The 14,566-nt window shown below is 32.0% G+C and overlaps 1 protein-coding gene across 7 annotated transcripts in view; it reads right to left on the bottom strand.

Annotated features, from left to right (window-relative positions):
• The window catches only part of CNOT2 (CCR4-NOT transcription complex subunit 2), a 132,036-nt gene that overhangs the window by 6,702 nt on the left and 110,768 nt on the right, over positions 1-14,566 (bottom strand). For all 7 annotated transcript variants that reach the window (XM_070370601.1, XM_070370598.1, XM_005887720.2 and 4 more), the window contains 10 exons: positions 13,840-14,022; positions 11,526-11,605; positions 8,682-8,807; positions 6,776-6,900; positions 5,689-5,809; positions 5,436-5,592; positions 4,233-4,294; positions 4,094-4,143; positions 2,199-2,299; positions 336-480 (listed from right to left, as the gene is read on the bottom strand). In XM_070370601.1, coding sequence (XP_070226702.1) covers positions 336-480; positions 2,199-2,299; positions 4,094-4,143; positions 4,233-4,294; positions 5,436-5,592; positions 5,689-5,809; positions 6,776-6,900; positions 8,682-8,807; positions 11,526-11,605; positions 13,840-14,022 — 1,150 coding nt within the window. The remainder of the gene's footprint in view (positions 1-335; positions 481-2,198; positions 2,300-4,093; positions 4,144-4,232; positions 4,295-5,435; positions 5,593-5,688; positions 5,810-6,775; positions 6,901-8,681; positions 8,808-11,525; positions 11,606-13,839; positions 14,023-14,566) is intronic.

Raw genomic sequence — 14,566 nt, 5'->3', positions numbered from 1 at the left:
TAATATAAGAATACATGACCGGGATTGAAAGAGGGTATCTTTATTTTACAACTGAGCAGACACAAAAATATTTCAAATGTCACCAAGGCTTGTGAAAAATTACAAAATTTCTTACCAAGTTCAATCATTTTCCTAAACTACAGGTAAAATGAACTACTTCCAGATACTCTCCCAGAATTTAAAACAAGCCAAGGAGGTGGAGACAAAGGACTCAGCAAATATCTGGCACATTATTAGAATGGATGTACTGGTACATATAAACAGATAAAAGAAGACACTTCTTATTAAAATCTAGATTTAAACATTTACACATTTGCACACGGAAAAAAATATACCTTAGCTACTTTCCTCCAGTTAAGACAGTCAAAGAAGTAATATGTTCCCCTCTCATATGTATTGGTTTTCATTGTTGGCTCCATGCCTGGTGCCCTGGTAATCCATACTCGTTCTTCTTTGTGGTATCTCCAATCACGGTTAAAACTTCAATTTTTAAGAGAAAAAGACAATTAATTTTTTCCTGTGGCTCATATCAAACATTTTCTACATCTTGTAAAACACTTTTCAGAAAATAATCAACACAATAACTATATGAATATTGATGCTTCTTTACCCTGATTTTTATTGTTATTAAATACAAACCTAGTAAAATAAATATAGGAAAAGACTTTTTAAATTTCTCCCAAAACCACACTCTTTAATTAATACACACATCTTTATTTTTATGCAAACAAAATGAGATCTTAAAAGCTCTACGAGCAATGTGATAAAAAATTTGGCAGACCAAATAAAGATCCAGTGTTCCAGAAACTTCACTCCTTTTTCATTCTTAATATTCAACAGAAATTGAGATATCTATTAAAACAAACAAAAATCTCAACTATTTGTGTTATTTTGTAAGAAACTAAATGCAAAGCCTATTTGAATTAACTAAATTCACATAAAATTTGTAACTAATTTCAAATTTTAAAATATTTAGAAAATTCTTAATGAGTGTATTACTTTTATTTTTTATTCAGATCTCATTGATCCTAAATTCTCAATAGCCCAAAGGATATCCATTAATATTCACATAAGAATTAATGACAGTTTACACCACCTGTAAACCAGGGAAGTAACATCCAAAGGAGGTAAATGTACCACAAAAAATGTCTCTGGTAGAACAAACCTCCATGCAAACAAATTCCCTCCTATCAATACAATGAGGAGTTACTTTAGACATATATTTTATATATGTTTATATATTTTTAGACATAAATAAGATATGAGACAGAACTGCCAGTGATGGATGAATGAATGACTGATGAATTTATTTATGTATGGAGTAAATCAAAAGGAACAAGTAACAAATGCTGTCTTACAAAAAATGAGGGAAAACATGGAAAAAAACAAATTCTCAACTGAGAAATTAAAAACAATTTATTACCAACACAGTGAATTTTACATTTTAAAAGTATCTGATCCAATGCCATTTATAGGAATGTTAATAATGTTAAATAATATGTTAATAATATAAAATACTTAACTCTATAAAAAGGTCTCCCAATCATTACGTCGTAAGTTTTTGCTAACAATTCACTTTATAGTAAACACGATTAATAGAATGTCTATTGCTAACAAAATGCTACCAACTGGACATATAAAAAAATGACACAGAATTTTTATTCTTAGAGCATCAGGTAAAAACAGAAATGCTCAGAAAAACAATATATTTAATGGACCCATTTCTTAATACTAGTTTATTTAAGTTGGCCAACCGGCTTCTGATAATAACTATGGAGTTCATTTTATCAATACTTCAAAATATACAAGAAATATGCATAGTGCCTTGCCCTTGTAATGCTGAATATATATAATAAATGATGAAATTCACTGTCATTAGCATTAAGTGGTTCCACAAGGAGAAAGATGACCCACAGTTGTGGACTGTATCTTATACTTCATTTATTTATAAAAATCAGATTTACCAAATGCACAAATCAAGCTGATCCTGACCTCTTACAAATTTAGGGTTATTTAAGTTTGAAAATGCTTTTTATGTATACAGCTAAAAGCAAAACAACTTTAATTTCTTGATGAATATTTCCATTCTAAAAACAAAGACAAAAGACAAAAACTACAGCCATTGTCATTAAAAAGAAAATCTTTTAGAACAAGATCTACCATAATAACAAAAGTTTTTAAAAATACTTTGAACATACAGCTCTACTGCAGCTAAAAGTTGTAATACGTCTCCTCCGTTCATGTAATAGAGATAGAAAAGAAGGTCTTCTCCGTATCGGCCAAGTTTTATTGCAGCCAGCTGGAAAAGATACATTATTCTGAAATGTAAAATGAGTTTGAAAATCCTAACATATAGCTGATTCCACTAAAGTAAAAATGTAAAGATAAAACAGAAACTCCTCTCTGCAGCAGATAACTGCCATTACATGATTACAGAGGTAAGTTATATAATTTTAAAGGGGAGTTTCATCATTTGAATGACTAAAGTCACTGAACAATTATTTCTGATATATCTATTTTATGTATTAACAGGAGGAAAAAGCTAAATAAAACTTCTGAGCAAGCTCTAATGCTGTCTTACTTGAGGGTCTATTAATAATCAACGTGGCAATAATAGTGGAACACTGTGTTCAGCAAAAAAGGACTTACATTCAAGTCCTAGTTTCATTACTTACTAATATGACCATATCCAAGTTCTGTAATGTGTCTGACCTTTCAATTATAAAACGTAGTCAACAATACCAACAAGAATTACTAAAAATGTAACTGAAATTAAGTGATAATGTGAATGCACTTTGTAGAGTGCTTGATACATACAAGCCTTAAATATTAACTGAATTTACAACTGAAAGTGATTCACAAAATGGTTATGTACTTTTAGCAAAACACAGATAAGTATAAAAATCATAAAGGGATACATTCTTTATTTTGTTTAAATGGATGACTAAAAGATGGCTACTCTATATGTCACTCCACAGAGGAGAAACAACCGCCTAACAAACTATCAAACACAAGTTCAATAGTCTCAAATTCTGACATTAAAAATAAATATTTTTTTATCTCTTTATTTACACTTGTATTTAAATGTTTGTTTAGTTATTGTTACACATTCTTGGAATGTCATTTTTCTCTCCTCTCATATTATCCCCATTCAAGCAACAGTCTTCAATGTGACAAATTATCCTAAGGCATTATTTCTTAAATTATTACAAGAAAAGGTTCTGGAACGCTCAGGTAATTGGAGCAATAAATGAGTGCTATCGTGGAAGTGGCAGCAAATCACATAATCCATAAACAGAAAAAACTAGCTCTACCTCATACTTCTTGTCTTCCATCTACTCAAGACATACTGACAAATACATGTTTCTCTTTACTTGCCTATCTGCAACGTCAATATCCATTTGACTACACAAACTGCGTGGTACAGATGCAGGACACTATTTATATATATTTATATTATACATATTTATACACGTAACACAAATATATAATTTTTAACAAATTATACGTATCCTTTCACATGACCAAAATCTAGTCCCCTAAAGCAGAAGTGTTTTCTTTCTTAGAATAATAATAAAAAGATTAAAGCTGTAAACTCTTAATAGTTACCTATTACTAGAAATTTAGGTAATTAAAAATAGAAAATAAGCCAAAAAAGTCAAAGATAATAGCTTTAAAATGTAATGTATTTTTTTCATTAAAAACATTGTAGTATTCATAAAGAAAAATCTTTCTTATTGATAGATACATAAAATGAAAATATCAGGAGGAAATTTTCAAATTTTCCATGTTACTTTGTTCCCATCAACTGTGGTTATGGTTACACCCTGTTATTAACAACGATAAAAAAGATTTTACTGGTCCTAACATTCTTTTTAAAATATTTAAAAAATATAACCCAGACCTCATCAAAACACAAGATTATAAACAAAAACAGAAATTAAATTGTTACATATAACAAAATGGACATACAAAAACATACCCCTGAGACCACTGCTAATTATTTCAAAAAACTATGCTGTCAGAATTGAAAAACAGTACCTAAAAACAGATAAATTCATGCTGACTGAGTAGAATAATAAACTACACTCACCTTATCCCTAATGTGAATGTTCGTTAAGTACTCAGATGGAACATGGAAGTCTGGATAATAAAATGAAAAAAGCCTTATTAACTGATTCTCAGTTATAAACACATTTTTTAAAGGTCTAAACAAAAATAGATTATCCTACCTATGTCTTGAGGTCGACAAGGTGAAGATGCCCAGGGTGATGCAAATTTGGGGTAGAGATTTCTGAATAAGGGGAAAAAAAACCATTCTGAAGTCCAAAGCAGAAAAAGAGATTTCTAATTTTATTTTAGGAAATCAGGAAAAACAATGACTTAATACATTAAGATGCACATCCTCAAACTTTCAATTTCTTTTCTTGGTTTTACTATGACTTACACAGCAGGAAACTGAAACAAGGTTAAAAAATATACTTCCATATGTGCACATTTGTATATATAAAAACTACTTCAACTCAGAATGCTTTAAATTCATTAATACTATGTCTTCAAGTAAAATTACTTTCCCATTTTTATAGCCAGAAAAAAAGTAATTATTACAAACAAAAGTTCAAATTCAGCAAACATTTACAAAGTATCTATTATTATATACCTGGCACTAGGTGCTTATACATTAGCAAGCCTAACAAAGATCATCAACAACATGAAACTTACTTTCTGATTGAGGATGGTGGTTTGGGAGGGAGACAGACAAAAACAACTGAGAAATGAAAAACATGAAGCAGCATGGCAGCACAGACAATCTTACAGACAAACTGAGGTTACCAAAAACGACAAAGTCAAAGGGATGACTAGAGGTGAGCAGCTGAGGTATCGTGAAGAGTAAAATTTCTGGAGGAGAGAAATTCAAAAAGCTGCGATTTCAGGGTTTAGGAAAGACTGCTGCTGCTGCTGCTGCTAAGTCGCTTCAGTCATGTCCGACTCTGTGCGACCCCATAGACGGCAGCCCACCAGGCTCCCCCGTCCCTGGGATTCTCCAGGCAAGAACACTGGAGTGGGTTGCCATTTCCTTCTGTAATGCATGAAAGTGAAAAGTGAAAGGGAAGTCGCTCTGTCCTGCCCGACTCTCAGCGACCCCATGGACTGCAGCCTACCAGGCTCCTCTGTCCATGGGATTTTCCAGGCAAGAGTACTCCAGTGGGGTGCCATTGCCTTCTACTATATATGTGTATATAGAAACTGCCAAATTATAAGAGGAATATTACTATAAAGTGAGAGTGATACAGCAACTAACATAAGAGGGGATGACCCAGAGTCAGCAGATATCAGCAACTATGAGTGGTAGAAGATGATACAATTCGAACACATACATTAAAAACTGTAGGGAGGTATTATACACAAATATAGAAGAAAAGAAAAAAACTTACTCGGGAGAGTTCAAGTTGAGGCCTAATGTTGTTAAGTCACTTCCTAATGCAAGATGTACCATTCCTGGGTCTGTCTCTGCTGCCCTGATAAATGTTAACAGGCCAATCATTCCAAATTGGTCCGTCACCATCCCTTGGGGAATGTTAGTAACCCGACCTGGATAAGAAAAACATAGTCGTTTCTATCTTTTAGGAAAAAGGAAATAAATAAATAAATTCTATAGTATCTTTGATATATTCTATAGAGTCTCACCATCAGGTAACACCTGGATCCCTTTTTTCTGCTGGTTATTATTTTGTGTCGTTGAACTTTTATCTCCAGGGAATTTGGGTCCATCTGTACTTGAAGTTGTCTTGCCAGATGTATTCAAATTCTAACAGGATAAAAAAAATTAAATGTGACGTTAAAATCTGTTAAGTGTAAAAATTTCAAGTTCATATAGTAATACTTTTTTACTCATTTTTATTATATTTAAGTTGGCCGTAAATTATTGTCTATTCTTCAAGTTCTACATGAAATTTTTTGTCTCCACAATTGTTCCATGGTATACAAATAAACCCTGTATTATACACCTTTGAGCATTTAAAGGACAAGAAATATATGGAAAATATTATTTATCTCGGATCTTCAGTCACAGACCAAAAAATCCATCTCTCTATCTTAGAACTATTTGCTACAGGATACACTTGAAGTTATATTTCTCAATACCTTTATTTAGAAGACAAACTAAACATAGTATATTACCTAAAATAGCACCAAAAAAACCTCCAAGGTAAATCAGAATATATGAATCTTTAAAATTCATATCTATTTTAATTCTTACCCAATAATCTTCTTTATCAATTATTTTAACAATATACACCTTCCATCACACACACACACACAAAAGCACTATTTTCATTGAAATGTGGAAGAAATAAACACAATCGTTAAGTCAGAAACAGGAAGCTGAGTTGGTTGAATCAACACAGGAATAAAAATGTGTATAAAGATTCTTCAAGGAGAAAACTTACTCAAGAAAAACACAGCTCCTTAGAAGGCTATAATATCAAACTTCATGGGATCCAGCTGACAGGGACTATAATAAAAGTCTACATTAACTCTGAGAAGTTCAACAGAAATTTGCAAACCTATATGAAATAGGAGAAAAATAGGCTATCTTCTAAGTTACAAAGGTTTTCCACAGTTTTCAGAAGTTATATTACTACAGATATTCAAAATAAATAATTTTCTAATAGTATTTAATGTGTCCTTAATACAGACTATAAAACTATTAATATAAGAGAAATCTGAAGGGAAAAAACTATGTAACTCACATAGATAATTCTCAGTTACTTACAGATTTACTGTCATCGTTACTTGATGTTGGATCTTTATAACTGGAACCAGGTAATGCTGGAAAATCTTCATTGTGTATTGAGAAGTCCTGGGATTGCTCATTTGCTGGTTTTGTTACCATTCCAACTATATAATGAAAATAATCCAGAGAATTGCAATTGATATTTATGAAATTTTGCTACAAATTATAAAAAGTTAACTTCCCTCATGATAATATACCAAAAGGAATTTTTTTTATTATGCTATGAAAACACACTTCAAAAAATTAGTATTCTGGATAACAATGAATAACTAAATTTTATATAATTGATTAATAACTAAAATATACAAAATAATACAAGGGAAATAAGTGCTAATCCCATAATTCTAATCTAATGTCACACATAGATGCTGAAAAAACATAATCTGATATTGGTAACAATTACTAAAACTTTTTGTTTAAAAGCTTGCTTTAAATATTTGACTAGTTACTATAAATACCAGTTAATTGTCAAATAGCAAATGAACAGAATAAATTTTAAAGAAAATGTCAGTATTCTACTTGAAAGTGACTTACAGAGTGAGCAAATTGCAATCAATTATAAAACAACTCCATATTATTTCAGATTTTCTTGGACTCCATGTAATAGATGTAAAACATGCAAGAACTGGGAAGTAATCCTCCCACTATACTTGGCATTAGTCAGGCCCTTATTGGAGAACAATATCCAGTTTGGGGCTCCACAATTCAAGAACGATATGGAGAAACTAGAGATGGTCCAAGGAGAGCAACGGGAATGATTAAAGGGATGAAAAAATGGACCTATGAGGAAAGGTTAAAAACATTAGAGTCTGAACTGAGAATCAAGTAGCTAGGTACTCAACTTCCAGGGCAGATCATTTTTGCTTTTTTGGTGGGGAGGAAGGCTAATTAGGAAACATCTGAAAGTGAATAATAAAGTTTTCCCTTCTTCACATATTATTATTTGTATTCATATTCCGAAAGTAACATAAAACCATGTTGGTTGAAAATGGGAAAAGCAAGTATCTTAGAACTGATGAAATGATCCCTTTAAGTTCATTGTTTTTGCTATTAGTCTTTATCACATTCTACCAAAAGGAAACAATTATGTGCAAAGGATACAAAAAAATATGGTTACATTGCTGTTACATAATTTCCATGTCTAGCCAAATCTCTTTTATTAAAGATAGTGAAAAAGGGTATTAGTGGTGACCAAGAGTCTACACAAACTATATATACATGACCCATAAGCAGTTCTCAACAGGAGGCGATTTTTTGTTTGCATGAGACATGTGTCAACATCTGTGGTTGTCACAATGGCTGGGGAGGAGGGGGGCAGGGAGGGGGGCGTGCACAAAGGGTGGGAGTAGGGGTTGGGGTGCTACTGGGCATTGAGTAGGCTAGGGCAGGAATGCTGATAAACATTCTGTATTGCACAGGACAGCCTCTCATTTACAAGAAACTATTCATATGTCAGTAGTGTGGAGGTTGAGAAACTGGCTTAGAAAAAATCATCAGTGTATGGTTAGTCATTATTAATTACTAGGAATGTGAGAATGTATTCTTAAAAAAAAAAAGTGTGATGAACTGAACAAAGGCAAACCATAGATTATTAAGGTGTACTAAGGCAGAAATGCCAGAAGAAAATAACTTCTGAATACCAATGAAGACTTCCTTTTGGGGTTTCTATACAAATTAAGTTTTCCCATTTAATTCTGCTATCATGGTATTCTGGGAAGAAAAAGCACTTTGCATTTATCAACTCTGACAAAACTACATTGCTCTGATTAGAAAACACATAAATCCGTGTGTGTACACACACATGCATGCAAATATACACATATGTGTGTGTGTGTGTGTAACAGAAAATTTTCACTAGCCATCCATAAAAAGCTTAATTAATTACCATAAGGAGCTCTTCCAGCCAAGGGGTTTATTAATGGAGTTGGGTTACCACTTCCTTCCCTTCTGTTTCGGTCTGCTAATGCTGGAAAATCTGAAAGGTCCAATCCTGTCACATTTTCACTTCCATCTAAATAAGAAGAAACAAACTAGTTACTGCTCTACAAACATTTTAAAGAGATTATTACTAACTATAATAAAATTTGAAATGACAGTGTCTTCTTCCTAAACAATGTACAGCACTGTACCTGGTATATGTAAATGTACAATAAATATTTGTGGATTGACTTCACGTGAAAGAATTTATGAACAACTCAGCAAAGCAGTATGTATCTACTACATAATAACAATCCCAAATCCTAGAGACTTAAGATAGATAATAAGGAGTAAGGTGGTACATTATTTCCCCTGTGAAAGATGGTACTCAAGTTATATAAGTACTCAACCTATAACTTGATTAGTAAGAGGGGAGACTGTTGTGATAAAATTGCTCTTTTCACTATATTCAAAAACAGAGGTTGTATCTGGAATGCTTGGAGCTTCATTTCTAACACTGGTGAAATGTTATGACATTTGTAATGACAGTGCCTCCTGCAAATGGTCTGAATCATATTTGAGGCACAAGCAATGGGAACAGAATCCCTAAGGATATTTTTGGTCTCTTTGGCCTATTCCATATACAAATGTGTATACATGTGAGTATGTGAGTGTGTGTGTTTTGCAGTTGAGAGTGTAAGTAGGGTGCAGAACATAGGATACATGGAGAGCTCCCATGTCTGGTGAGTGAATTGTATGAGAATATGACACAAAGCCCAGAAGTTTATATTACCTATTACACAGTAGGCGCTCAATAAATTGAATAAATAAAATATCTGTTCATTCTGAATTTTAAAATATCAGTTTCTTTCCTTTAAAAACTAAAATTTAATCCAACATTTCTATTTTGCCTATTTTAATCATTACTTTGATCTCTTCTCAATGTGTTAATTATTCTAATATTCTAACAATATTATATTCTTAATTTTTGAAGAATTTATTTTCTATCTTACTGTTAGTATGCACTATAGTTTTTCTTTGATTTGTCTCATCTAGTGTATTATAACCATTTTCAATTTATTTGCCCCCTCTTTAAGTTTATTTTAATTTTTCTCTAATTTTCATAACTAGAAGGATCTCAGAAAGAAACAACTAAGATTACTCTGTTCATAGAAAACAGTTACATAGAAAACAGTTCATAGAAAACAGTTCCAAGTCAGGTGACAATTTAAAATTATGAAGGGTAAAAGATAAAATAATTCAAACCCACTGCTTTTAAAGAAACTGCAGCTTATGAATTCTGAATTCTAAACATGCATTATATAAAAAGGCAACAATACATATCAATAGCTTATCTAGTACTTTAAAAAGTAATCTCTCTTGAATTACTTGATTATGAATTCTAACTATAAACTTACAGTAAGCATTAACTTTTAAGATGGAGTTTAAATTTGGCATATATTATTTAAAAATAACTAAAAACTATTAACTCACAAATTTTTATTTTTAGGGTAAGACTTGGAAACAACTTTCCTAGTGTAAAATATACTTAGTTAAAAATGACTTAAAAAAATAAACGTAAAATTTACGTAAGTGTATAAACCATATTTCAGAATATAAGATGGCACTGTGAGACACACTGTCACTTTACGGTTCATTTATGAGGGAAAAAACCTAGCTAATTAAATTATGATATGCATCCTAATTTCAGAGATACTTAAATAACCCACTCCAGTATTCTTGCCTGGAGAATCCCATGGATGGAGGAGCCTCGTAGGCTACAGTCCATGGGGTCGCAAAGAGTCAGAAACGACTGAGCGACTTCACTTTCACTTTAAACATGAAAAAAAGTGCTTCTGAGAAACAATGGAATATGGTACTTCATATCAAAACACAAAACTTTAAATGCAAAAAACTGAAATTCTGAAGTGTCACTTGGTCAATCCAGGTTGCTACTAAACATACAATAATGTTGAAAAATTAAAAGCCGATAGCCAGAACTATCATTTCAGTGCTAATCTTCTCATGCTTCCACACACACCCCGTTTCACTGATCATTCTTTCACCTTCCACTTCCTTTACTGTATTCCTCTCTCAACAATCATACTCATTTTTGCTCCTATGACAACATCCTTCATTTGCTTTCTCAGGAAAGGGTCTGGAGGCAAGTGTGGAAGAAGATAAAACCTGAAGCAGAATAGTAACAAAGCCTCCTGTTCTCTTCTGTCTGAAGCCAGCTGATAAAAGAAACCAATAGACTGCAAAAATTTGTTACTGTCAAAATCAGAATTGGCTTTCTATGTACTTAAATTTTGAATTTTACACATAAAACCGGATTAAAAATTTATGAGTTAAATGTAAAAATTAGTATTATTAAAACTATTAGAAAAAACTGTAAGTGCTCCATATAGTTTTAAAGGTTTCTTCAACCTGGGTCTCTATAGCCAGAATGCCACAACGCTCAACCTAGTTTAGACTACAGTAAAAGGAATGAGGATAAGAAAAGCTCTTGAAGCAAAGATTCTGAGGCACAAATATAGACTAAGTTAACATTCATGCTTTCTCCAGGTGTTAAGGAAACAAATCTGAGGTTTTAACACTGCTATACCATGCCAAGTGAAAAAATATATTTAACTATCTTTTAACTACTGACTGAATTAAATCCTATTTCCTGTCAAATTCTCCCCTAAATTAAGTTCTATCATTTAAACACAAAAATTCCTTTAATTATTTTAAGACTAGTATGTTGAACTGCTTTATATTTCAAGATCTATCATATTTTTATAGGGTACTAGCTCCAGAATAAGCTTACCTGTTCCATTAAAAATGTTACTTGATAAGGAGTTATTCATTCCAAATGCCTGATTCCTGTTCATTCCAAATCCAGACATACTGGGTACATAGAAAATAATTTTAGATATACAGTAAGAACACTAACTTTCAGATGAAGAAAAACAAGTGTTTACTTTTGATCTCCTCATATAAAACAACATGTCTAAAAACAAACACTAATTTTATTTTTGAGTTGAATATTTTTATTTAAAGGTTCCCTAAAATCCTTCCATGAACAACTGAGAACCAAAACGATCAGTTAAAAAACAAAAAGCAAAGAATTTATATAAGGCTTGAGGAAAATAGATTAAGGGTATCATTCTGTGTACTTGGCGAGTCAACTTACTGAATGTACTCAAAGAAGTAACTAAACTCAAAACAGGTGATTTAGTTTAAGACTATTCTTGAATATTTGTTTTTCTTTCACTACTGGTAAAATGTGCTATTATTACTTTTCATAAAAGGTTTTCATTCATATAGTCTGTCTTTTCCCAACTAGAATGGATAGAGTTCATGTCAGACACACGTTTGCATCTCTTTGCCCTTAGTATTCAGGAGGATACAAAAGGCACTCAATAAATGTTTAGTTGACCTGAATTAAATGGTGCTTTTCTTTAACTGAATTCAGTGTTCTAAAACACATCATTCTTATCAAGTGTATCTTTTAGTTATTTTAAAAAAAAATCTCTCCATAGTACCCTTAATTCTAAATTAAGGTACTTGGTAATAAATAGTTAATCAAAGCCTCCCTTTTCTACACAAGCCTAAAGATGGGAAAACAAACAAAAAATAAGGTTGAATTTAAAGTGAGGTCAGAGTAATTAAACACATCAAAAAGAACTGTTAATGCAAGTTCTACAATGAAAGAATGCATTTTTAACATCAAACAGTCTGATAAAAAGACAGTTGTATTAGTGTTATGAGTAAGGTTAAATCAAAGATGACAGGGTTTGTTTTTTTTTTGCCTAGATTTGGAAAACTAACTATAGCCAAAGCTAAACAATATTTTCATAAAATAATGCAGCTGGTGAAACAATACTCTAGGAGAAGAGCAGAAAAGTCAACAGAAAGTTTTGTTTAATAGCATATTAGAACTGCTGACGATAGAGCTACCCTCAAACATTGAATAAGCAGTAAGAGATGAAAACATTCCATAATAATACATCTTATCAATAGTACTAAGCAGGGCTTCAGAGACCCACACTTCATTGACAATTTATAAGAAAATTTACAAGCAAAGTATTTACAACTAGAATGTGAAAAAACATGGGAAAGCAAAAATTTAAATATACATTCAATGACATACTACAAGAATGCAGAAAGATGTGTTAAAGCCCAAGAAGTATTACATGATTAGGAAACTGTCAAGAAGATGAGTCTTGAGAACCCTTTACAGAAATAACTTTGGTAAAAATTAAAAGAGCAGCCAAAATTATAAAAGAAATGCTCATATAAGTCTTAAAGTAAGAACTGGAGGTTATGGGATGAACATTAAATTGGAAATGTGCTAATAACCTATTTTTATTCAGAATTTACAAGTACTAAATAAGAGAAAGTGAATTAAATGAGTATCATGATAGCACCTACATCCTTTACCCACTATGCTGCCCATTAAAAAAAGATCAAACTAAAATATCACTTTCACAGTAAAGAAAGCCCTGTATTACAGACATAATGCTCATAGAACTTATCTGAACAGCTTTAAAATCCTAACAAAATATGTAACTTTTTCATATTGTTAACTTTTATGCATAGCAGTATAACAGTGCAAAAAAAGGAGTGAAAAGCACAAATTCTTCTTTTTGTTTTAAATCCCAGGACATGACACTATTTCAAATACTACAGATGTAGTCTTCAAAAAGTCTTTGGTCAGTAAGTCTCCAAAGAACAAAACAGAAATTCGGTCGAAAAGGAACTTAACCAAAGGATAAATGAAGCAAGGCAATAATATTTCCAGTGCTATTCATAAATATGGAGCTCTTACCACACAGGTGACCAGCCTCATTTAATAGAGGAAGGACATTTCAACAAAAATTTTGCTGGTAGGCAACCTAACAACAATCCTTTTCTAACAACAGCAACAAAAAGCAAACTGATTCTCAGAAGAGTATGTCTTTAAGTTTGGGAGTTTAAATTGCTATGTGTAACAAAAAGAGAAGCTTTGGTCAAAATATATGATGAAACATACTTATGAAACAGAAGCCAAGACTCAAGAACAGAATGTTGAATATGAAAAGGCAAATTTGAAAATACCCAGAAATAACAATTATACACAGTATCAATAAATATCTTACCTGTTCACAGTAAAAGGTTGTCGAGAAGGCTGCTGCTTTGGCATACATATTATGCTCGGCGAGCTTCTGTTGGGGCTACCTAACCCTGAACTGCTCATGCTATTTGTCCTGCTAGGAATTCCAATGCCCTGACCAACCTGGGAGTGGTTCATCATATTCCTAGGATTCATAGGCAAAATACCCCTGAAAAAGAAGTCCAGTATACTAAATAAGCTCTCTATAATCACTCATTAAAATTCTCTGTAAATAATCAGTTGACCTAACCCTAGAATTTCAGATATACGTTCAAATTGCATTGTAAATTTTTATTCATTTAATTCTTTTATCTGGTCATTTGAAAAGAAAAAAAGCTTTTTGAAAAGTCAAAGTAAACAAACCAATAAGAAAGGGCAAATTATAGAAGAATATATGGTGATAGCAAAGATGAGAGAACTATTGGTGTGACTATCACATAAAATACAAACATATTTCACATATATATTTTGAATAATTTCATTTCAAATGTATGTCATTCTATCTTAATACTAATATGCATCATTTTTGTGATCTGCTTTATTTTATTCTCACTAGAACAATGGATGTGTGGTGAGGGAGCAATAAATAGAATCATCTGAGGAGTGATTTGAAATTGCACATTCTCCTTTGAGAAACAGAGTTTGCTTTTTTGAAAAAAAGCTCCCCAGGTGGTGATTAATCCTTGATACCCATCCCAGCTGATAACCAGTAT

The sequence above is a fragment of the Bos mutus genome, chromosome 5 (genome assembly GCF_027580195.1).
Source record: "Bos mutus isolate GX-2022 chromosome 5, NWIPB_WYAK_1.1, whole genome shotgun sequence".
In the NCBI taxonomy this organism is placed as follows: Eukaryota; Metazoa; Chordata; class Mammalia; order Artiodactyla; family Bovidae; genus Bos; species Bos mutus.
Note: the sequence above shows the minus strand (reverse complement) of the source record. Positions and strands in the feature narration are given on the sequence as shown.